General features: G+C 44.9%; 2 protein-coding genes across 29 annotated transcripts in view; both read right to left on the bottom strand.

The window, feature by feature from the left end:
* Nucleotide 1: 1 nt before the first annotated feature.
* LOC110501051 (zinc finger protein AEBP2) lies at nucleotides 2-18,626 on the bottom strand. Of its 4 annotated transcripts, none has more exons than XM_036957575.2 (8): nucleotides 17,994-18,626; nucleotides 14,134-14,350; nucleotides 13,532-13,639; nucleotides 10,293-10,479; nucleotides 9,684-9,808; nucleotides 4,911-4,978; nucleotides 3,100-3,213; nucleotides 2-2,042 (listed from the first exon to the last, which is right to left on the bottom strand). In XM_036957575.2, exons 1-8 carry the CDS (start codon nucleotides 18,497-18,499, stop codon nucleotides 2,030-2,032), a joined length of 1,338 nt encoding a protein of 445 aa, XP_036813470.2. In that variant the 5' UTR covers nucleotides 18,500-18,626; the 3' UTR covers nucleotides 2-2,029. The 4 variants fall into 4 exon arrangements, with proteins under 4 accessions (XP_036813470.2, XP_036813469.2, XP_036813467.2 ...); XM_036957574.2 differs by having other exon boundaries at nucleotides 14,125-14,350; nucleotides 17,994-18,621; XM_036957572.2 differs by having other exon boundaries at nucleotides 9,684-9,826; nucleotides 14,125-14,350; nucleotides 17,994-18,613.
* Nucleotides 18,627-20,258: 1,632 nt separating this feature from the next.
* Nucleotides 20,259-22,907, bottom strand: part of LOC110500191 (pleckstrin homology domain-containing family A member 5) — a 162,427-nt gene continuing 159,778 nt past the window's right edge. For 21 of the 25 annotated variants that reach the window (XR_005038567.2, XR_016490216.1, XR_016490217.1 and 18 more), the window contains 2 exons: nucleotides 21,933-22,055; nucleotides 20,259-21,601 (listed from right to left, as the gene is read on the bottom strand). Coding sequence is in view for 21 of the 25 variants with exons in the window: in XM_036957553.2 (XP_036813448.1) it covers nucleotides 21,973-22,055 (83 nt within the window). In the remaining 4 variants the exon portion in view is untranslated. The remainder of the gene's footprint in view (nucleotides 21,602-21,932; nucleotides 22,056-22,907) is intronic. The other 4 variants (XM_036957560.2, XM_090214162.1, XM_090214164.1 and 1 more) reach the window with 1 other exon arrangement.

Below are 22,907 nucleotides of genomic sequence, written 5' to 3'. Positions count from 1 at the left end.
GTTTTTATTGAAAACATTTTATTTCAAAAGACCCGTGATGCCACGTTATAAATGGACCTCCATAGACAGACCGCGAAGAACAGTTCCTACTGTATAGTTCAACACGATCGTCTCTAATCCCTGTGGACACTAACATGCAGAGGGTTAGCTAGCCAGTCTGACAGAAGACTGGAGAGGGGTTAATACTGTTGTTGACTATTGCCAGCAGCACAAAGATAAACACATACACCTTACAACTCCCTCGTCATCGTGACCATCAGAAGCTGCGAGGGTAAAAGTTACCCAGCTAGTGTCAGACAAACACCGGGTCTACTTAAACAGCCTTTAAAGAAATAAGGAATTGATATCGTCCGTCAAAACTATTTTCCTATTGCATTATGTACAATTATTACAGTTTAAAACATTTTAAAAACATTGGAGCAGAAATAATAAATCCTCTACAGTACAATTTCCAGGTATAAAAATATATTACCAATCTCCAGGAGTATTTACAAAGACAAGTTTCTCTACAACATCAAGTAACTGTGCTGTTAAGCTCGTAGTCTAGTTGTACTACCTTAAACTTACAAAAGCACCCACCTAAATGCTCAAATGTTTAGCACCTAGTATATAATACATTTGGCCTACATTACCAAAAGTATGTGGACACCTGTTCGTCGAACATCTCATTCCAATATCGTGGGCATTACTATGGAGTTGGTCCCCCCCTTTGCTGCTATAACAGACTCCAGTCTTCTGGGAAGGCTTTCCACTAGATGTTGAAACATTGCTGCGGGGACTTGTTTCCATTCAGCCACAAGCGCATTAGTGAGGTCGGGCAGGCACGGATGTTGGCCGATGAGGCCTGGCTCGCAGTCGGCGTTCCAATTCATCCCAAAGGTTCGATTGAGTTGAGGTCAGGGCACTGGGCAGGCAAGTCAAGTTATTTCACACTGATCTCGACAAACCATTTCTGTATGGACCTCGCTTTGTGCATGCGGGCATTGTCATGCTGAAACAGGAAAGGGCCTTCCCCAAACTGTTGCCACAAAGTTAGAAGCACATATCGTCTAGAATATCGTATGCTGTAGGGTTAAGATTTCCCTTCACTGGAACTAAGGGCCCTAGCCTAAACCATGAAAAAAGTATTCTTCCTCCAAACTTTACAGTTGGCACTATGCGTTTGGGCAGGTAGCGTCCTCCTGGCATCCGCCAAACCTAGATTTGGCCGTCGGACTGACAGATGGTGAAGCGTGATTCATCACTCCAGAGAACGCGTTTCCACTGCGCCAGAGTCCAATGGTGGCGAGCTTTACACCAGCCAATGCTTGGCTTGGCGCATGGTGATCTTAGGCTTGTGTGCAGCTGCTCGGGTCATGGAAACCCACTAATGAAACTCCCAACAAACAGTTATTGTGCTGATGTTGCGTCAAGATGCAGTTTGGAACTCCGTAGTGAGTGCTGAAACCGAGGACAGATGATTTTTACACAATATGTGCTTCAGCACTCACATTCTGTGAGCTTTTGTGGCCTACCACTTCACGGCTGAGCCGTTGTTGATCCTAGACATTTCCAGTTCACAATAAAAGCACGTACAGCTGACCATGACAGCTCTAGCAGGGCAGAAAACTGACTTGTTGGAAAGGTGGCATCCTATGACGGTACCATGTTGAAAGTCACTGAGCTCTTCAGTAAGGCCATTCCACTGCAAATGTTTGTCTATGGAGATTGCATGGCTGTGTGCTCAATTTAATACATCTGTCAGCAATGGGTGTGGCTGAAATAGCCAAATCTGCTAATTTGTAGGGGTGTCCACACACTACTGTGTATTTTCAGAAACCATTAAAAACAAATACTAAATGTCTGTCATTTGGAGGAATTTGAAAAGAAAGTGAAAAGAGCAGAAATTGAACCAAGAAAAAAGGGGGAAATAAGAGGTACTGAAATCTCTGGTTTTCACTCCTGTCCAGACAAGACAAGACAGAGACTTCCTATGAGAGGTGATATCAGCAGGCTCCTTCGAAGTCTCTTGATTGATTGTTCTTAGTCTCTAGAAGAACATCCTGTAACGACAGGCAGCACTTTTCATTAGTGTACAGTTATGCATATCATGATTTCTAACACGGTCCACCTCCACCCACAGTCATTTGTGTAATGTTAGCATTCCTCTACATACACAGAATGTTTTACATTCTACCGAGGGTTTTACAGAACTATGGGAGGATGCCGAACACTTCATCAAAAACAAAGCCAGTCTGTAACCGTGGAAATGATCGTACAGGCGTAATAAAGGCTTATGAGAATAAAAATATTTAAAAACAAGATTATAACATTTTTTTTTAAAATCTGATTGATCAGGGGAGTGGTGATGAGAGGTATCGTAGTGGTCAGAAAGGTCCACAGCAGGGGATGACACTTAAGATGCAAGAAAAGGGGTGGAATGCTTTGTCTACAGCGCAGTATTTTCTACTGGCTGACAACAGTGACTGGCGCCACCTGGTAGGGAAATAAATAGCAGTCACATCATTCCTGAATCTTGAAAGCTGTACTTCTCAGACGACTCCTGACACACAAATCACAACGACAGCACACCTTAACCTGCCCCTACTGAATGGCAGGCATGTCAGGATTCCTCCTCTCACCATTCCTCAGGGAACCATACCTTCTTCACTTTGCCTATAAAGCATTTACAATGCTGCTTGGAAGAATACAAGGGAGGAAAGACTTAAGAGATTTTGTTTCTAGGTAATACAAACTCGAAAGCAGCACGCAAAGGCCGACGTGGGGTTCAGGATCACATCTCTCCACAGCCATTGGGCATTCATATTTAGCTCTGTGCTGCATGGCCATCTATTACAGGCAGAATGTAGCCATCATTCATTAGCTGGGTAAACAGAGTAGCACTGGCCCCCGGGGATCACTGGGCCAGTACTGAGTCTAGGAAAACAAACCGGCTGTGGTAGCTATGCTCACATTGCTGCTGTTGTGAGTCAACCAACGTATGAGTTATGTGCACGTCCACAGGCACGCACACTATTTGGAGAGTTAATGATTAGCCCTAATGGGCTCTGCCTCAAGATTTGGCAACCTACACCCCCTTCAGTGCATGCACACACACACCTGTATATGTTGGGGTCCAGCAGTACGTGTGTGTCCTGGGGCAACTGGGAGAGATGGACCACCTTGGTCTTCTGCTGCGGCCGGTCACTCTCATTCACCCACACATCAGGAAGTCTGGCGAGAGGGATAGAGAGAAAGTGAGAGGGAAGGAGGAGAGAGAAAGTGAGAAAAGGAGGAGAGAGAGATAGAGAGAGGGGGAAGAGATGAGTCAGTACAAATCCAGTCTTGCAATTGGTTCCGTTGCCTCCAAGCTGGTGTCTGACTGGCATCAGCTTAGAAACGGGTTAAGAAGAGATTGCAGTGGTACACATGCATGCTTCCTAAAGCATTGTCTAACTAAACAGTGTATTTAGGTGTTATCTGTGGGAAACAATGGGAGAGGATCAATACCAGTACTGGGCCCCTCTACTCCTGCCACTGTGAGCGTCACCAGGAAAGCACCCCGGAGTAGAGTGTTGGGGAGATGTGAATGAGCAGTGCTTGGTTCATCATTAGCAGACTGCTTGGCTATAGATCACAGATTCAGAGAGGGGCAGATGAAAGCCCCAGGGGGAGGAAAGGAAGAAAGAGGGTTGGATAGTGGATGAAAAGAGAAGAGAGTGGTGATAAAGAAATGGAGAAGCGAGAGGCGACCGTACCCTTGCAAAGGGACGAACACAAGTAGACAGAGCCAAAACAAAAACAGCAGAAAAGCACCCAATAACATGGTAGGAGACCGAGAGGGCAAGGCCTCAGCTGTCTCCTGTTACGGTTTAAAATCACAGCAAATACAATGCTCGCTGCACAGAGGACTGTGTACATAGGGTGCTGCTGTAACCCTGTAGCTGAGAGCTACAGTAGGAGTGACTACAACATCTGTTAGACATTCTCCATGGTAGTGTGGGTGACGGTTGCTTTAACAGCAACATGGTCCTTAGAGAGACATATCCAACTCTTAACCAAAAACCCCTCACAGCTTCTGAAACGAGTGCTGCAATACGTCTCTTGCTCCTCCTCCTCCCAAAAATTCCAACGAGAGGTTTATTTTGGACATGTACCGCGAAAGCGAGCGTCGTTTTGGCTTTTAGCCCGTTTCCTGACCCAGAAAGTTGTTTCTATCGGAGATGAGTTCTCGGGGAGAGGGGTTTTAGACAGAGCAGAGTTGAGCTGACAGCCCGTTCCTCTGGCTGAGAGACTAATGACGAGGAGGGCTGCGGCTCAATAGTCTGAAGTGACTTCCTCTCCTTGTCTCCTTACCTTCAATAATTTGTCTGATAATATACTATGCTAACTACATAGCTAACTTACAATATTCAAGTCTGAAACGCATGTAGCTGGTTAGGATAGCTGTTATGCTAGTCAGGGGGGAAAGACCGGCGAGCGCTTGGTCCTTAATGCTCTAAACTGGGCCACTGATGCGGGCAAAAGGAGCAGAGAAAGAGTTAGAGGAAGGGATGAGGGGAAGGATGGCGAGAGAGACCACAGGGTAGCTCCCATGAGATGAGGGAACCCATCCAGATCACTGACCCTTCTGGATGGAGGAGACACTAACCTAGGTATCCTGTGTGTGTTTGTGTGGGGTGCGGTGACATGTGATTGCCTGCCTCCAACCACAGGACAAACTGTCTAACCACCACTAAACGCCTGCTGACATTTACAGAGCAGGGGAGGAGAAGGATAGGAAGAGAGGAGGGTAACCCTCTGCTTGCCAGTAGTACAGGAGAGAAAAGGGAGCGAGGTGAGAGAAGAGGACTGTGGCCTTGTGTCTGCCAACAGGAGAGAGATGAAGAGCAGGATGTGGGGAAGAGAGGGTGGAGAAGAGGGCAACTTACATGTCCTCAGGAGTCCAGTGGAGGAGGACTTTAACCTTCCCAGAATCTTCCTTCCTCCTCGCTATTACCTAGAGACAGAAGAAGAGAGTCAAGACACCACCCAGTAACAGAGACATTGGAAAACAACATTGTTGTTGAGTTCATACTGGAGACACACACCATCCCTAACCGAAGGTGTGATGCTGACGGTAAGTCAGTAAAAGGAATGAGACACCTGGTTCCAGTCTAATTGAGCCAGAGTCAATCTGTCCTCCCTCCCACTCTGCAGACGTACCTCACTGGCCTGAAGACGCCAGTCCAGCCGCTAAACCTTCACACACACCCTGTGGTAGGAACAATACAGCTCCCTGACTGACATTAGTGCATGCCACAGTTCGTGAGTGTGTGACCCTGGACCAAGGTGAAGACTAGGAATGCTATTTATCTTTAGAAACACACAGACGGATATGTGTACACACACACACACACACACAGAAAGTAACTAGTTACAGCGTGAAAAGGCGTTACACTAGACTCTCGGGGTTTTATTTGCTTATAGCTTTGGCGTAGACAAGGCCTGCTGGGTTTGCCGGGCTACCCAATGGCCTTGCTTCAGCCAAATGCTACGCCACGCCCACGGCCGTCAATTCCTTCTCTGCAATGAGTCTGGATCAGAGTATCTCCCTGACAATTTCTGATTGGTCCCAGAAATTGATGGGGTTGTAACACACGTGGGTAAAACAGTGTTTTGAAAATGTAAATTGGCTTTGATACTCTGATTAGAGACAATCCAAATGGCTGATGACTGTTTTGACATCACCACAAACTACTTCAATGATGGCAGTCTCAGACTGAAGTGAACAGAGCAGCGGAAGAATTCAGTTGGAGTCGTCAGGCAACTGCTGGGCTCCTACGCCGTCTCTCGCTCTCTTGATTTCTCTGAGATAATACTGGTAGAAGCACTCCAACTGCATGTGTAGGGGAGAGATGGAGGGTGGAGGGGTGAGGGAAGAGAGCGGCGTAGGGGTCTGTTTTCTAAGCGGCTCCAACAACAGGCCTGGCTGGGTCTGGACTCTGGCATGTACGTCAGAGCAGTGCGTGTGTTTCGTGGGAGGGTTGCTGGCAGTTCCCTTATTAGCAGTTTAATTAAAAAGGGGCATGGGAGTCTGTTATTCCCTGGCTGGGCCCTTCATTTTCCGCAGGCCTCAATACTGCACACACTAACTCATGAGAGTTTAAACCAGACTGCTGGTAATACGTCAATTTTGGAAAACAAGTTGTGTCAGACTCTGGTATTATTACTGAGAAAAATGAGATCGTGATGCTTTTAAATCAGCATTTAATCTCAGCGGGCTTTTTATTTGAAATAAATGGTGGTTTAATTGACCCTGGGGAGCCAGTCGACTGCTATGCCCCTCTCCCAGCCTCTAGTTTGCTCTAGTGAATCTTTGTTTTCATTTCAACAACTTTCTACCTGTGATGTGCTAGACGCCACGAGGAAGATCACTGTAAAGAAACAAACAAAAACACTGGGGCTGATTTACTTGATCCTTTCTTGCTGCAGCTTTCTGATTGTAGAATCTTTTAACACGTTTTACCTTACAATTATTTCTGCTGCCGTCCCCAAGGTCTGGAAAGTGGCCCACATTACTGTCCCTTCAAAAGATGGTGACGCGTGAGACCTAAATAATTAGCGCCCCATTTCCAGGCTGCGTGTAGCTGGTTTGAAAATGATTTTAAAATATGCACTACGCAGAAACCACTCCGCCATTTCCTGATTGCTAAAATTCTAAGTTTGCCTAATTTCCTTTATTAGCAGTTTCATTAAAGGGGCATGGAACCAAAGTGTAGAGCATCACTACCATCTAAACCACTGTCAAATATATTCACCATAACCAAAAACATTGTATTTTCAGTTGTTTGATGCAGTTGTACAAAACCTAAAGTAAGACGCAAAAAACAAAAAACTTAGCGGAAAGCATAGAAATAAAGCACATATATATGTACACACCACTTCGTCGACTTGCTTTCAACGAGAATGACAGATCTACAACTCACATTTCTATGTGAATTTGGTTGGGTCACCTAAAAAGTTACATATTGCTGCTGTAAAAAGTATACCGTGTCTATTTACACCACATAACAAAGTGAGTCCTACGGGATGGATTCTTGCTCTGGTTATTTTCACATTATTAACAAGATCATTTATCTGTTAAAAAAATACATTCACCTGTATGCAGATGACACTGTGGTGTATGCCATTAACCCCACAACTGACCAGGCTCTGTGAGTGTCAATCTGCCTCTATTCCCCCCCAGAAAGCATTTGTTGAACTGACATTGGTACTTAATAATGCAGGAAAAACCAAGGACATGTTCTTTTCCAAATCACATAAAAATCACAAGATTTATGCATAAGTACTTTGTAGGGGTGTAATGGTACACTTATTCGTACCGAACCATTCGGTCCAGGGACATCGATTCGGTCGCACTGAACCCGAATTGACTACATAAAAACAACAATACAACATTTTTAAAACTACGTCTTTAGGCTATGCATACGCTGCGTAGCAGGCCTTTGACGCTTGAGGAAATCTGAGCTGAAACAAAACATTTCAGGCTATTCCGTTCAAACGAGCACCTATGCAGACGGAATCAGAACTGGAGGATTATCAACAATCGTTTACATCTCCAGTTTAGGAGCTTTTAGGCTTCCCAGCAGATTAAACGGAGACGGACAGAACGTGGTGGTCAAACGTTAACCGTATGTCACCACGCTCAACAGAAATAGCCTACGCAGCTGCCAACACTTCAAATGTTGTTGACACATTTACTCCGACATCACCCGACGTACACGGAGCAAGACAGAAACACATCGTCTCACCTCTGCATTTCAAGCATTCCGTGGCAGCTGATTCTGACCGGGCCAAAGAAATTACAAGAGCCATAGGTAGGTTGTGTTTATATTTGTTTTACAGTCTTTGCTTTATAACCACGGATATGCACCGATTCACGGTGATTGAGAATAGGGAGGTTTCAGCGCCTTGTGAAAGTGCTTTTAAGCCACGTTGCGAACTTCCCTCCTGCACCAATTTAAGCAAACAGGTTGTACCCGCTCGATATAAGCAAGCCAAAAAACGAAGTTCAGAATGAATTGGCTTGCGCATACTTCACAGTGACAGCCCATCACATTACCCTGGAATAGGAGATGTAATCGTGCTACAGACACTCCCCTTTATGAGCATCACAACTGTGCATCAGGGCACCGAAGGAGACCGTGTCATGGTGTGTTCGTAACCAAGTGGGAATTTACCACATACGACTGGGGAAAACCCCACTTGAATGGCCCTCCAACTGGTACTTACTTGTGGGAAACTTGTCAATGATCTGAAGCACACACTTCTCCCACATGATTACCACAGACGTCACCTGCTAAGGAAATGGCCTCTAACAGCATTTGGCAGTTCAATGGAAGAAAACATTTATTAAAAAAAGCAATCTATTGTGGTTTGCTGAAAAAAACAGTTATTTTTTTACATGCACTTTTAGTTTATGGTTGATAGAGCTTGTAGGCCATTAGCCACTGGCGTTTCTCAACGAGTTCAAATCACATGAATGAGTCCAACTGCTATTTATGACTAAACAACGAATACATTCCCACCTCCCAGAAGGTGACCAATGCAGCATCAGTGGAAACTTGAGAGGACCAAAATAACAATCCTGCCACAACAGAATGACAGAAATATTGTGAATGGAACTTACAGTTTCCCCTGCTGTATTGAAACTGAACCGTGAACCCCAAAACCTACCAAACCGTGGGTTTGATGAACTGTGACACCCCTAATACTTTGGATGGTGCCCTCATTGATCGTCTCCACTCTAATAAATATCTGAGCATCTGGATTAACGAAATGAATAATTCAAATAGGCTTCTTCTATAGGGCCAGGTTCCTGTCTTTTGTTAAACAGCAGAAAAACAAATCATCCTGTCAAACATTCATGCCGGTTATTGACTATGGCGATATCATCTATATGAACGCTGTTGCCACGGTACTGAAGCCGTTGCACACAGTTGACCGCAGTGCATTGTTACGGGCGATAGGTTCCGTACGCATCACTGCAGTTTGTATCAGAAAGTAGGCTGGCCCGCTGTGAAGTCTCGTAGATCGATGCATTGCGCTCTCTTTTTTTTGGTCTATAGAGCCCTCTTGCATAAACTTCCATCATACCTTACCTCATTGTTAAACTTCAGACTGACAAGTAACCAGACCCGGACTCAGGGATGTCTAACCCTGGAGGGCTCTTCAATCTCAACCCAATTAGGTACATCTGTTTTTAGTTTATTGCGCCTCGTGGAATAATCTCCTAAAGTCCTTAAAGTTAGAGTTGGTGCCTCTAGGGAAACTCGGGCAGATGTTAGAGAGCCTTTTTACTGAAGAATGTGTTTGTTTCATATGATTGCGATTTACTCGTCGTGTATTGTGTAATTGACGTGTGTACAGATAGATATGTTTAATGGTGTAATGGTTGTGTAATCGATGTGTTCATGCAAGGCCTCATCTGCGAAAGAGACCGTGGTCTCAGCATGACTCCCAGCTTAAATAAAGGTAGAAATTTAAAAAGACAAACTCCTCTATACAGCGGAGACCGTAATACTGTAGGCCTGCTGCGCCCTCTGCTGTCTGAACAGTGAAGTACAGCGTGTGTGTGCAGGACCCTGCATGGTCTGCTGCAGCTGGATCCCTGACCATGCTGTGGTAGACGACGGTGATGGTGAGTGTGTGCTACTACTAACCGTGCTGTGAAACACCACACTGTGTCCGTTGCCCAGGCTCTCTATATGTGTAGCCAGGTTGAGGCAGATGGCCCGGTGTCTGATAGCATCCATGGTCTGGGCATCAAAGAAGTCGTGAGGTCGTGCTGGAGGGACAGAACACACTGGGGTGAGAGAGGGGGAGCATTAAACTGAGGTTCATAGGTCAGAGGTGATTAGCCAATCAGATGGATCTGACCCTCGTAGATATTCATCAAAACGTTTCCCACCACCCGATTGGTTAAGACGCTTGGTTTGAAAGCCAGGCAACCTGATCAGCGAGTAGGTGGTTGATTGTTTGTATGATTGAGTGTGTGCCTGCATATCTGTGTATGTGTACACATGCTTGCATTTGTGCGCGCGCGCTTAGATTACCATCCTCGTGGGTACCAGAAATTCCAAAAAGTCCCAGAGGACAAAGACTATTTTAGAATTAGGTTTAGGTTTACGGTTAAAATTAAATGAACAATTAGAGAAAATAGGATTTCATGGAAATCCATTTTAGGGTCCCCCACAAGGATAATAAGACGTATGCTGTGTGTGTATTGTGTATTGTGTGTGTTTATATGTGTGTGTTTCTCGGATACGTACGTAAAGACCTCCTGCGTTTATTCTTGAGTTTCCGCCTCTTGTTAAGCCCCGCTTTCGAAGGTGAATCCTCCTTCATCTTGCCCTGATTGGCCAGCTTGTTGGAGTTTTGGGAGCTGAAGTGGGTGGGTACGTGGCGTGCCAGCCCCCCCTGGGAGGCAAAAGTGGCATTGCAACCCCCCACCACACACTGATGGAAACAGAGACAACACCGGTGAGAATACAGACTAGTAGATATCTTACACAAGAGCACTTACATACAGTTGAAGTCGGAAGTTTACATAGACCTTAGCCAAATACATTTAAACTCAGTTTTTCACAATTCATGACATTTAATCCTAGTAAAAATACCCCGTTTTAGGTCAGTTAGGATCACCACTTTATTTTAAGAATGAGAAATGTCAGAATAATAGTAGAGAGAATGATTTACTTCAGCTTTTATTTCTTTCATCACATTCCCAGTGGGTCAGAAGTTTACATACACTCAATTAGTATTTGGTAGCATTGCCTTTAAATTGTTTAACTTGGGTCAAACGTGTTGGGCAGCCTTCCACAAGCTTCCCACAATAAGTTGGGTGAATTTAGGCCCATTCCTCCTGACAGTGTTGGTGTAACTGAGTCAGGTTTGTAGGCCTCCTTGCTCACACATGCTTTTTCAGTTCTGCCCACACATTTTCTATAGGTTTGAGGTCAGGGCTTTGTGATGGCCACGCCAACATCTTGACTTTGTTGTCCTTAAGCCATTTTGCCACAACTTTGTAAGTATTCTTGGGGTCATTGTTCATTTGGAAGACCCATTTGCGACCAAGCTTTAACTTCCTGACTGATGTCTTGAGATGTTGCTTCAATATATCCAGATATTTTTCCTGCCTCATGATGCCATCTATTTTGTGAAGTGCAACAGTCCCTCCTGCAGCAAATCACAGTTGGGATGGTGTTCTTCGGCTTGCAAGCCTCCCCCCTTTTCCTCAAAACATAACAATGGTCATCATGGCCAAACAGTTCTATTTTTATATCATCAGACAAGAGGACATTTCTCCAAAAATATTTATTTAGATTTTCCCATGATGTCAAGCTACTGAGTTTGAAGGTAGGCCTTGAAATACATCCACGGGTACACCTCCAATTGACTCAAATGATGTCAATTAGCCTATCAGAAGCTTATAAAGCCATGACATTTTCTGGAATTTTCCAAGCTGTTTAAAAGGCACAGTCAACTTAGTGTATGTAAACTTCTGACCCACTGGAATTGTGATACAGTGAATTATAAGTTAAATAATCTGTCTGTAAACAATTGTGGGAAAAATGACTTGCGTCATGCACCAAGTAGATGTCCTAACCAACTTGCCAAAGCTATAGTTAGTTAACAAGAAATGTGTGGAGTGGTTGAAAAACTAGTTAATGACTCCAACCTAAGTGTACGTAAACTTACGACTTCAACTGTATATAATAATAGTATTGGTCTTTCCATTTGAGGAAATCTAGGTGATTTCCTTTTCAATGAAAGTTCAAAAAGGTTATGGTGGTGGAAACTGTAGGCCTGAGTATAGAATATCATGCATTAGCTTTACACAGGATAGTGTGACACAGATGTGCCTCGTCTTAGAATGATTATAATGCTCTCCAAGACTAGAACAACCTATAGCACATGATGTGTACATACAGCAGGTACGGGGCCTTCAGAAAGAATTCACCCCTCAACTTTTCACAACTTTTTGTTGTGCTACAGCCTGAATTTCAAATGGCTTCATGTGAGAATTGGTGTTACTGGCCTACACACAATACCCCATAATGTCCAAGTGAAATTGTTTTTTTTAAATGTTTACTAATTAATTCATTTAAAATGAAAGCGGAAATGTCTTGCATCAATAAGTATTCAACCCCTTTGTTATTGGCAAGACTAAATAAGGAATAAAAATGTGCTTAAATCACTGAAGTTGCATGGCCTGTGTTTAATAACAGGATTTTTGAATGACTACCTCATCTCTGTACTCCACACATACAGTTATCTTTAATATCCCTAAGTCGAGCAGTGAATATCAAACACCGATTCAACCACAAAGACCAGGGAGGTTTTGCAATGCCTCTCAAAGGGCACTTATTGGTAGAGCAGACAATGAATATCCCTTTGAGTATTGTGAAGTTATTAATTACACTTTGGATGGTGTATCAACAGAACCAGTCACTACAAAGATACAGGCATCCTTCTGAAAAAAAAAACTAAGTTTCTGGAGAGGAAGGAAACTGCTCAGGCTGGCCCATTGGTGACTTTAAAACTGGTACAGCGTTTAATGGCTGTGATAGGAGAACACTGATGGATCTCAACAACATTGTAGTTACTCCACAACACTAACCTAATTGACAGACTGAAAAGAAGGGAAGCCTGTACAGAATATTGCCAAAACATGCATCCTGTTTGCAATAAGGCACTAAAGTAAAACTGCAAAGAATGTGGGAAAGCAATTAACTTTATGTCTTGAATACAAAGCATTACGTTTAGGGCAAACCCAACACAACACATTACTGAGAACCACATCACATTTTCAGGCATGGCGGTGGCTGCATCATGTTATGGGAATGCTTGTCATCGACTAGGATAAAAATAAACAAAACATAGCTAAGCACAGGCAAAATCATAGAGGAAAACCGGGTTCAGTGGGAGACAAATTCACCTTTCAGCAGGACAATAAGCTAAAACAGAAGGCCAAATATACACAGGAGTTGCTTACCATGATGACATTGAATGTTCCGGAGTGGCCTCGTTACAGTTTTGACATAAATTGGCATGAAAATCTATGGCAAGACTTGAAAATGGCTGTCTAGCAATGATCCCCAAAACCTTGACAGAGCTTGAAGAATAAAACAAAAGAATGTGAAAATATTGTACAATCCAGGTGTGCAAAGCTCATAGAGATTTACCCAGAAAGACAGCTACAGTCGCTGCCAAAGCGGATTCTAACATGCATTAACTCAGGGGTGTGAATACTTCTGTAAATTAGCTTTTTCTGTACTTCATTTTCAATAAAAACTTGTTTTCACTTTGCCATTATGGGGTAGTGTGTAGATGGGTGAGAGAACAAACAAATCCATTTTAAATTCAGGTTGTAACACAAAATGTGGAATAAGTCAAGGGGTATCAATAACTTTGTGAAGACACTGACATGAGGATGTGGTTTGCAGAGTCAGTGCTTAGATGTCATGTGTGTGACAGTGAAATGGAAAAAAGGAGGGCGTTTTCTCACCTTGAATGGTTTGTCTCCACTGTGTGAGACCATGTGTCTCTGAAGCCAGCTCTGACTGGTGGACGGGGTGTTATACACCTTGCAGCCCTTCCACAGACACACAAACACCTGGTGAGAGGACAGCAACACTGTTACACACAAACATATATATTCACAGGTCACTCGCAACCTAGCTCTTATGAGTTACCCAAGATGCAATGTAAGAGACTAAATGTCCTATGAAATCCTACTATCCTCGAGAATTGTAGTAGTTGGGAGAAGCACCTAGAAACTCAATCCCCCATAAACTGACCCCCGCCCCCTCTCTGAACCTAAAGTTCAAAGAGAGATAAAACATCAAGCTGTCTTATATACAGCCAGACTCTATAATGTACAGCAGTACTTTTCATCTGGAGTTAGTTTAACACAGGATGTTTGGATTATCTTCAAGATGGAGAAGTGGAAGGGATTGATATTGTGAAGACAGGGCTGTGGTGGTGGAGAAGAGGGGGAAGAGGAGAAGATGAGTGGAGGCATAAAACTAGGAGATGTAGAAAGAATAGGAGATGGTGAGCAGGCAAGAGGACAGAAGATTTAGGAAGTTGCTTTCCTACACTGCATACCCCTCCTCGTTGTCCGTCCACGTGCACGCCCCTGATGTGCTCAGCCAGGTCTGGGCTGGTGGTAAAGAGGAGCTGGCATTGGTCCCAGCAGCAGGTGTATGCCACGCTCTTACCCACCGACGGGGTGGCGGTGGCAGGGCCGTGCCCATTCATCATGGCAGGTGTGGAGCGCCCGCTGGACGCTGTGCTCTCCATGTCCATCAGAGTACTGCTAATACTGAGGGAGGGAGAGGGACAGTGAGAGGGAGAGGGACAGTGAGAGGGAGAGGGACAGTGAGAGGGAGAGGGACAGTGAGAGGGAGAGGGACAGTGAGAGGGAGAGGGACAGTGAGAGGGGGAGGGACAGTGAGAGGGACAGTGAGAGGGACAGTGAGAGGGACAGTGAGAGGGACAGTGAGAGGGGGAGGGACAGTGAGAGGGGGAGGGACAGTGAGAGGGGGAGGGACAGTGAGAGGGGGAGGGACAGTGAGAGGGGGAGGGACAGTGAGAGGGGGAGGGACAGTGAGAGGGGGAGGGACAGTGAGAGGGGGAGGGACAGTGAGAGGGGGAGGGACAGTGAGAGGGAGAGGGACAGTGAGAGGGGGAGGGACAGTGAGAGGGGGAGGGACAGTGAGAGGGACAGTGAGAGGGAGAGGGACAGTGAGAGGGAGAGGGACAGTGAGAGGGACAGTGAGAGGGAGAGGGACAGTGAGAGGGGGAGGGACAGTGAGAGGGACAGTGAGAGGGAGAGGGACAGTGAGAGGGAGAGGGACAGTGAGAGGGGGAGGGACAGTGAGAGGGACAGTGAGAGGGAGAGGGACAGTGAGAGGGAGAGGGACAGTGAGAGGGAGAGGGACAGTGAGAGGGGGAGGGACAGTGAGAGGGACAGTGAGAGGGAGAGGGACAGTGAGAGGGAGAGGGACAGTGAGAGGGACAGTGAGAGGGAGAGGGACAGTGAGAGGGAGAGGGACAGTGAGAGGGAGAGGGACAGTGAGAGGGAGAGGGACAGTGAGAGGGGGAGGGACAGTGAGAGGGACAGTGAGAGGGAGAGGGACAGTGAGAGGGAGAGGGACAGTGAGAGGGAGAGGGACAGTGAGAGATGGGGTCAGCACAGAGATCTGTTGCACTACAAAACGAATCAAAATGTTATTCTTCACATACGCCGAATACAACAGTGTAGACCTTACCGTGAAATGCTTACTTACACGCCCTTAACCAACAATGCAGTTAAGAAAAAGAAAGTTGAGAAAATATTTTCTAAATAATGTTTTTTTTTTTTAATAGGAGCAACAAAATAATGAGACTATATACATTGGGTACAGGTACCGAGTCAATGTGCGGGGGTACAGGTTAGTCAAGGTCATTGAGGTAATATGTACATGTAGGTAGCGGTAAGGTGACTACGCATAGATAAACCGCGAGTCGGGGGGGGCAATAAAGACATTTAATTAGCTGTTCAGCAGTCTTATGGCTCGGGGGTAGAAGCTGTTAAGAAGCCTTTAGGACCTAGAGCTCCGGTACCGCCTGCCGTGCGTTAGCAGAGAAAACAGTCTGACTAGGGTTGCTGGAGTCACTGGCCTTCTTCTGACACCACCTGATAGAGGTCCTGGATGGCAGGATGCTTGGCCCCGGTGATGTACTGGGCCGTACGCACTACCCTCTGTAGCGCCTTGCGGTTTGTTCTAGTCATAGGTTTGGACAGCCTCAGTCACTAAATCATGGTGATATAGTGTGTTTATAGCATGTGCCAACACAGCTCTGAGCAGTGTCGGCACATGGTATAAACACACCATTAGTATAGTTTATGCGTGTTCACTTCTCTGGGGCATATGAGGTTTCATATGCCTGGTCTACAAGGAGGGATGTGAGGGTGCCATGGAGGATTTGAATCTCATGCCATTAGAGATGTAGAAGTATCCCTCTCCGTCCTCACACCCACACAAAGCTTCTCAGAGAGCATTAGTGACTCAGTAATGCTACCACGTTGGACTGAATGAAGAGAAGGTGACAAAACACACACACACACCTCGTAAGGCTGCCTGCCTCCAGCTGCTCCCCTGCTCTGTTCCTGAGGTCCTCAGTGCCAGAAGGGGAACAAAAGTTACATTGAGACCATGCAGCTGCCCAAACAGCAGAGCTCTCTCCTCCATTCACTCCTTTCTTACTACGGGCCATTCTGCCCCGGCCAGACAAAGCAACGCACCATGACAGGAGGGTTGAGGGGGAAAATGGGGGGGGGGGGGGGAAATCGGATCCTCTCTCCTTCAGATACTACACTTCAGTTCCCGAAGCAACACAGGGACTTCAGCCTTTGTGCTCACTGGGTTTCCTTTTGTTAGCTACCCTCGACAGGTCGCCGCATGACTACAGACCGAGGAAATCTACCGGGATCCAGAAAGGGGGAATTATTCCACTATTCTAGTAGCAAAAGGAGAAGGGTGGACATCGGGGTATGCGTGAAATCATGGATTTCTCTGTTTCCATTTGAATAGGAAATGTGTATATCGTTCTGATCCGTTGGCTCGTCCAGTGATATTCAGACGCTGTGCGCAGGGGCAGATCTGTGTGTAGTATTAGTACCTGGCTGATAGGACCCTATATCGACACAGGACTTTAGCATGCTTCGTGCTATAGTTCATGTCTGTGTGTTGACTTCGATTGTTACATGCACAACGAGTCGGGGTCAACGACATACACACGTAACTGGAGTTCGCCATAGAGTTGGGACAATCAGATCGGCAAACTCACTGCTTTGGGTGGGCCGCAATAACCCAGAGTCAATTATTTGAAGTTGCATTGGAACAGAGTTGAGTAGTGAGTTGCATACAGCATTAGTCATTTGGAACACCTATGAACTGATTCACTCGCTCTCTCTTCTGCACTAGTTTATGATGCTGTGGAAGTTCCATCTGGGCCATTTCACATATTGTAATGGGGAATTCTGGGTACACATCTAAATATCTCAGAAAGACGTGTGTGTGTGTGTGTGTGTGATTCACTTGTGTGCATGAGGGTGAGAACCTGTGTGTGTGTGTGTGTGTGTGTGTATAAAGGACTCATCTCAACACAGACATCCTGTAACTAGTCACCACCCAGCCACATGGCCAAACCAACTAGAAGGCGATGAAGTGTTGTGTGACCACAGTGAGCCAGTTGACACGTCTGTAAGAGTGTGTGTATAGATATGTTAGAAGTAGTTGTGCCTAAACACCACCCTTCATATGAAAGCTGGGGCCTGTTGGTTGGCTTGTTAGTGAGTGATTCGTTTCTTTGTCTCAGTGCTACACCTGTGAAATTACTCATGGGACTTTCAAGGACACATGTTTTTGTCAAGGATACATGCCAACTTGGAAAATCTTACTTAACTCACTGAATTTGTTCACAAGATAAAATCAAGTCTGAAATGTTCATATTGCTGGTACGTCTCTTTTTGACCCTGGTTTCATAGTAGCGATGTATTACACAATGAGCATCGTGGTGGCAATGCAGGCCATACATGGACAGGATGTCCAGAAGCGGGTGTACGTGCAGCGTGGAACCATTCCATGGTAAACTAAAGGCAAACTTAGGCCTATTCAACTATCGGTTAAAACTATGCATGTCAACTGCCCATAACGCATAATTGCGCATTGGGTGCTGATGCATTGTAGCAAAACAAACCCGATTGTTATGCTAAACTGCTGTTTGGCAAAATACAAAGTACGGAGATATCACACCAGCTACATAATTGCAAGGATAGTGAGTGTAACTTGTAACAATGTAGCTTGAGCAAACGTAAACATCTTATTAAAATTGAATCAGAGAGTGGGTTAGAGTGGGCTGGCAACATTGCTGCGTTGCTTTGTATTCAACATTTGGTCGGGTATTAGTAATCCACAGACCTGTCTTCCGAATCCATTCGACTGAGAGGTTCTCCATCCGAGGATGATATCTCCACACTGGCCCGTCTTTTGATACCGCGGTCGGTTTTCTCCGTGGATTCCTCGCTTTTGGTCTTGTCCGAGCTGGGAGGCGAGGACACGCTCTCCTCTCTTTGTTCTGGTTTCAGCTCCACGATGCTCTCCCCGGTTTCGGTGCTGCTCGCAGGGATTCCCTCCACGGGACTTTTAACCGGTTCAGACAGTTCACAGGCCGGTTCTTCTTTGTTACCATTTTCCGTGGACAAAACCGATTCTTTTGCGACTTCTAGTGCGACTGAATGCTTCTCCTCTTTGCTGTCTCGGTTGCTCACGTCCATTTCTGGTCCGTCCTTGTTGTCACCCGGTTCCTGTTTCGAGTCTGTGGGGCCCTGCTTCTTATTCCCGGTTTCTCCTTTGTCCAATGTTCCATTTTGCTCGTTTGTCGGTGTGGAGTCTTGTTCGGTACCGTTGGTTGTAACTGCAGCCATGTTCACAGCGCGTAGTAAGCTATTTTGTGTTGTAGGCTACCCCACAAAGTTGGTTCTTCCTCCCAATAGCATGCGCTGCTTCACCACGGGTGTTCAACGGGGAGGAGGCATAACCATGACGTAGCCCCCCACATTGTGGACCGTTCCACGTGTTTCAGAGAACTATTGTTACATTGGTTTATATATATATGTAAAAACAAGTGCTCCAGAAACACAACATTGGCCCTAATATTTCCCTTTAATTAAAGTCAATCATCACCCAGTAACACGTTCCAGTCATAAATCTAAACAATTCTTACCACCATACCTGTGCTCAATTCTATTAGTAAGCCTAACCTATGTTAATTGCATTTTTGCATAAAGCCTAGACTTTGATGTAAATTCATCAAAGCGGATATATTTCATCTTCTTCATGACCTCCAGGTCTTACTCTTGTAAAAGTATGGTAGGGGACCGTGATGGATTCTTCATGACCTCCAGGTCTTACTCTTGTAAGAGTATGGTAGGGGACCGTGATGGATTCTTCATGACCTCCAGGTCTTACTCTTGTAAAAGTATGGTAGGGGACCATGATGGATTCTTCATGACCTCCAGTTCTTACTCTTGTAAAAGTATGGTAGGGGACCGTGATGGATTCTTCATGACCTCCAGGTCTTACTCTTGTAAAAGTATGGTAGGGGACCGTGATGGATTCTTCATGACCTCCAGGTCTTACTCTTGTAAAAGTATGGTAGGGGACCGTGATGGATTCTTCATGACCTCCAGGTCTTACTCTTGTAAAAGTATGGTAGGGGACCGTGATGGATTCTTCAAGTACAGGCATTGCCGTGCAAGTTGGACTCCATTGCTGGAACTTGATGGAATGTCTGCACTGACTGATATTCAGTGGACCCCAAGAAGAGTATCTAACGGGATCCTAATAAAATACTAAATACGTAAGGTGGTAGGGATTAGGAACTACAAGGTAGGAGGCATGGAAAGGGTTGGAACTAGTGGAAGGAGTGGAATGGAACCAGATCCACATATCCACAGAGTGCTACAGACAGGGACCACAAAAGATTCAGAGCCTCATTAACATAATGGAAGTATCACCACTAATGTCTGTCAAAGTTTGGCAAATGGGCATAGCACGAAAGGAGGAGGGAGGGGGAAGGGAAGAAGGTGGAAGGATGGGGCAAGAGGGTGTGAATGGAGGTAACTGACCTTATTGTGTCGATGACCTGGCTGCGTCTAGTGTGACAGTGGCATTGTCCAGAGCAGAGATCATTCATTTACCAAGTGGAGATGCGCCATTGGCCTTTAGGACACACTTCCAGTTGAAGGCCAGAGAGTCCCAGTCCCTCAACAATGCAGAATGGAGTTTCTTGACCTTTACAAAGTTTGTCAATGTCTCCTCTGCAGCACCATCAGAGCTTCTATCTCATCAGTGATCAGCAAATCATAAGTAACATAAAATCAAAACAACAGGAAGCATTGGACTTTGAATTCCTTCTCCCAATTATTATTATTATTTTTTTTTTTAAATGTGGGGGTGGCAGGTAGCCTAGTGGTTACAGCGTTGGACTAGTAACCAGAAGGCTGCAAGATCGAATCCCCGAGCTGACAAGGTCGTTCTGCCCCTGAACAAGGCAGTTAACCCACAGTTCCTAGGCTGTCATTGAAAATAAGAATTTGTTCTTATCCGACTTGCCTAGTTAAATAAAGATACAAAAATGTAAACACTTAGCATGTTTCCTAACAACATAAACTCCAACCGCAGTTAAGAACATCAACATTTATTTCACATGATATAAAACAGATGAGATATGAACATTTTGCATATTAACTCTAATAATAACCTCAGTTACAATTTCTGCTCTGCTCTTTCTATGGTGTACATCATTTACACAATTAAACTTTACATTTATGTACATTATATTTGAAGTCCTAGAGGAACAAAATGCCTGCTTATTGCTTATACATGTGCTATTCTCTTCTCTCTGTCCAGGACTCCACACAACCAGACAGAATCTAACACACAACCAGACAGAATCTAACACACAACCCCTAATCTCATAAAACTATTTTATCTTTCATCTATATTTTACTTTAAATATATCTCAGCCATAGAAAGAAAGAAAAAAACAGAGAAGCAGATAAATTCTAATCCAGGACATTCACATGTGGTTGTCGGCGGCGACCAGATCCTGATCCTCCCGACATAAATAAACACAACCTTAATAAAATATTTAAACTCTGTCCATCAGCAGCAATATGGTGGCACCTTATTGAAGTATAAACCCATTGTATAGATAGTTCATTCTATATGTTTTATATATTTATATATTAACAATGTGTATGAACAATGGGGGAATGTGCAGTGTAGAATATGTGGAAAATTAAACTTTTAGGGCCTCAGGTTAAAAACTTATATGGGAGTAAAACCAGTAAAAAAAATAAAACCCGTAAGAGAATATTGGCGCCCCCGTGTGGTTAAAGTAAAGCACTGCCTTCGTGTGTGTTGATTTGTTGCTTGGCCCTCTCCATAGCGTGTGACGATCTCAAATGCATTCTCCTCGAGTCCTCAGGTCCTCGTCTCCTTCTCAAAACCCATTGGATGAGAAAGCCAGAGGTCCCTCCCTTTGAGAAGGAGACAAGGAGACAGGATGCGAGGAGTATGCAATTGAGATCTTCCCAGTGTGAGACTCTTCTAATGTTCTTATTTACAACTGTACAGTCCCCTCCTCGTTACAGCAGTGCTCAGCTCATAGACACTCAAGACATCCTCACAGAACATGTCCAAAATAACAGACCATCATAATACCTGTAATAATAATCAATTATCACCCTGTAATACTATCTTGTCCTCTGAGATCTCTGTGTGAATGAGAGAGTTTTGTATCGCAGTTATTGTGTAGGCAGGCAGTAAGTAATACGAGCAGGCCTGTGGATGTACTCTTTCTGTCTGTCTGGCTACAGTCGTTTCTACTGTATACACACAGAGAGCTACTGGGCATGCTCTGTGCAGGCTGACTGGTGCCATCTTGGCTCTGTAGGATGCCATCTTGGATCTTCAGACTGGCATCGCTTATGAGTCACTGCTCACAAAGGTCAATGTCTGGGCTGCAGGGACGAGTGGAAAGAGAGGGAAGAGAAAGAAAAGAGGAAAGAGGTGAAGAGACACAAAAACAGCTGAGGTCACAAGCCAAAATGTCTAAAATAAATCTGAGAAACTGGTTACGCTGACATGACCCGAGAGTACTTTTTGATTAGATTATAAATTATGGCTGTGTTAAAATGGCTGGTGTGATATTGCCTGCTGTGTCGATTTACCCTCCAAATCTGTGTCGATTGGAGGGTAAATCACTGAGCTTTGGGCCCTGGAGTTTAGGGGTTGATGGGTAGAGATGAGTAAAGGTCAACGGTTGTAGGTAAGGACAGAGAAGTCTCTTACTGAGTGTAGTTGAGTTCACATAACCACCTCCTCGACACGTCTACACACACATGAAGTGGGATCCGTCAGTGAGTTGAGGAGGAGAAGGAGAGGAGGACTGGGGCGGACAGGGCAGGCTTTTCACTGCAAACAACACACACGGGGCAAACCCACAACACATACAGCACCAGTCAAAAGTTTGGACACCTACTCATTCAAGGACACCAATAAGAAGAGACTTGATTGGACCAAGAGACACGAGCTATGAACATTAGACCGGTGGAAATGTGTCCTTTGGTCTGATGAGTCCAAATGTGAGATTTTTGGTTCCAACCGCCGTGTCTTTGTGAGATGCAGAGTAGGTGAATGGATGATCTCCGCATGTGTGGTTCCCACCGTGAAGCATGGTGGAGGTGTGATGGTGCTTTGCTGGTGACACGGTCTATGATTTATTTTGAATTCAAGGCACACTTAACCAGCATGGCTACCACATCATTCTGCAATGATACACCATCCCATCTGGTTTGTGCTTAGTGGGACTATAATTTATTTTTCAACAGGACAATGACCCAACAAACCTCCAGGCTGTGTAAGAGCTTTTTGACCAGTAAAGAGAGTGATGGAGTGCTGCATCAGATGACCTGGTCTCCACAGTCATCTGACCTCAACCCAATTGAGATGAGTTGGACCGCAGAGTGAAAGAAAAGCAGCCAACAACTGCTCAGCAAGACTGTCGGAAAAGCATTTCTTAAGAAGCTGGTTGAGAGAATGCCAAGAGTGTGCAAAGCTGTCCTCAAGGCAAAAGTTGGCTACTTTGAATAATCTCAAATATATTTGGATTTATTTAACACTTTTTTTGGTTACTACATGATTCCATATGTGTTATTTCATATTTTTGATGTCTTCGCTATTATTCTACAATGTAGAAAACTAGTACAAATAAAGAAAAACCCTTGAATGAGTAGGTGTCCAAACTTTTGACTGGTACTATACGTA

The sequence above is a fragment of the Oncorhynchus mykiss genome, chromosome 21, assembly GCF_057628025.1.
Source record: "Oncorhynchus mykiss isolate SJ-2025 chromosome 21, ASM5762802v1, whole genome shotgun sequence".
Taxonomy (NCBI): domain Eukaryota; kingdom Metazoa; phylum Chordata; class Actinopteri; order Salmoniformes; family Salmonidae; genus Oncorhynchus; species Oncorhynchus mykiss.
The sequence above is the reverse complement of the archived record's forward strand: the minus strand, read 5'-3'. Positions and strand labels throughout refer to the sequence as shown.

Bases quoted from the DNA above. Each gene is read 5' to 3' on its own strand.
- LOC110501051 (XM_036957572.2), bottom strand. From the start codon at position 18,499: ATGGCTGCAGTTACAACCAACGGTACCGAACAAGACTCCACACCGACA. The intron at 14,351-17,993 runs GTCTGTGGATTA...TCCCTCCCTCAG, and splicing joins CGAATGGATTCGGAAGACAG to TATTAGCAGTACTCTGATGG. The intron at 9,827-10,292 runs GTACGTATCCGA...CTCTCACCCCAG, and splicing joins TAAACGCAGGAGGTCTTTAC to TGTGTTCTGTCCCTCCAGCA.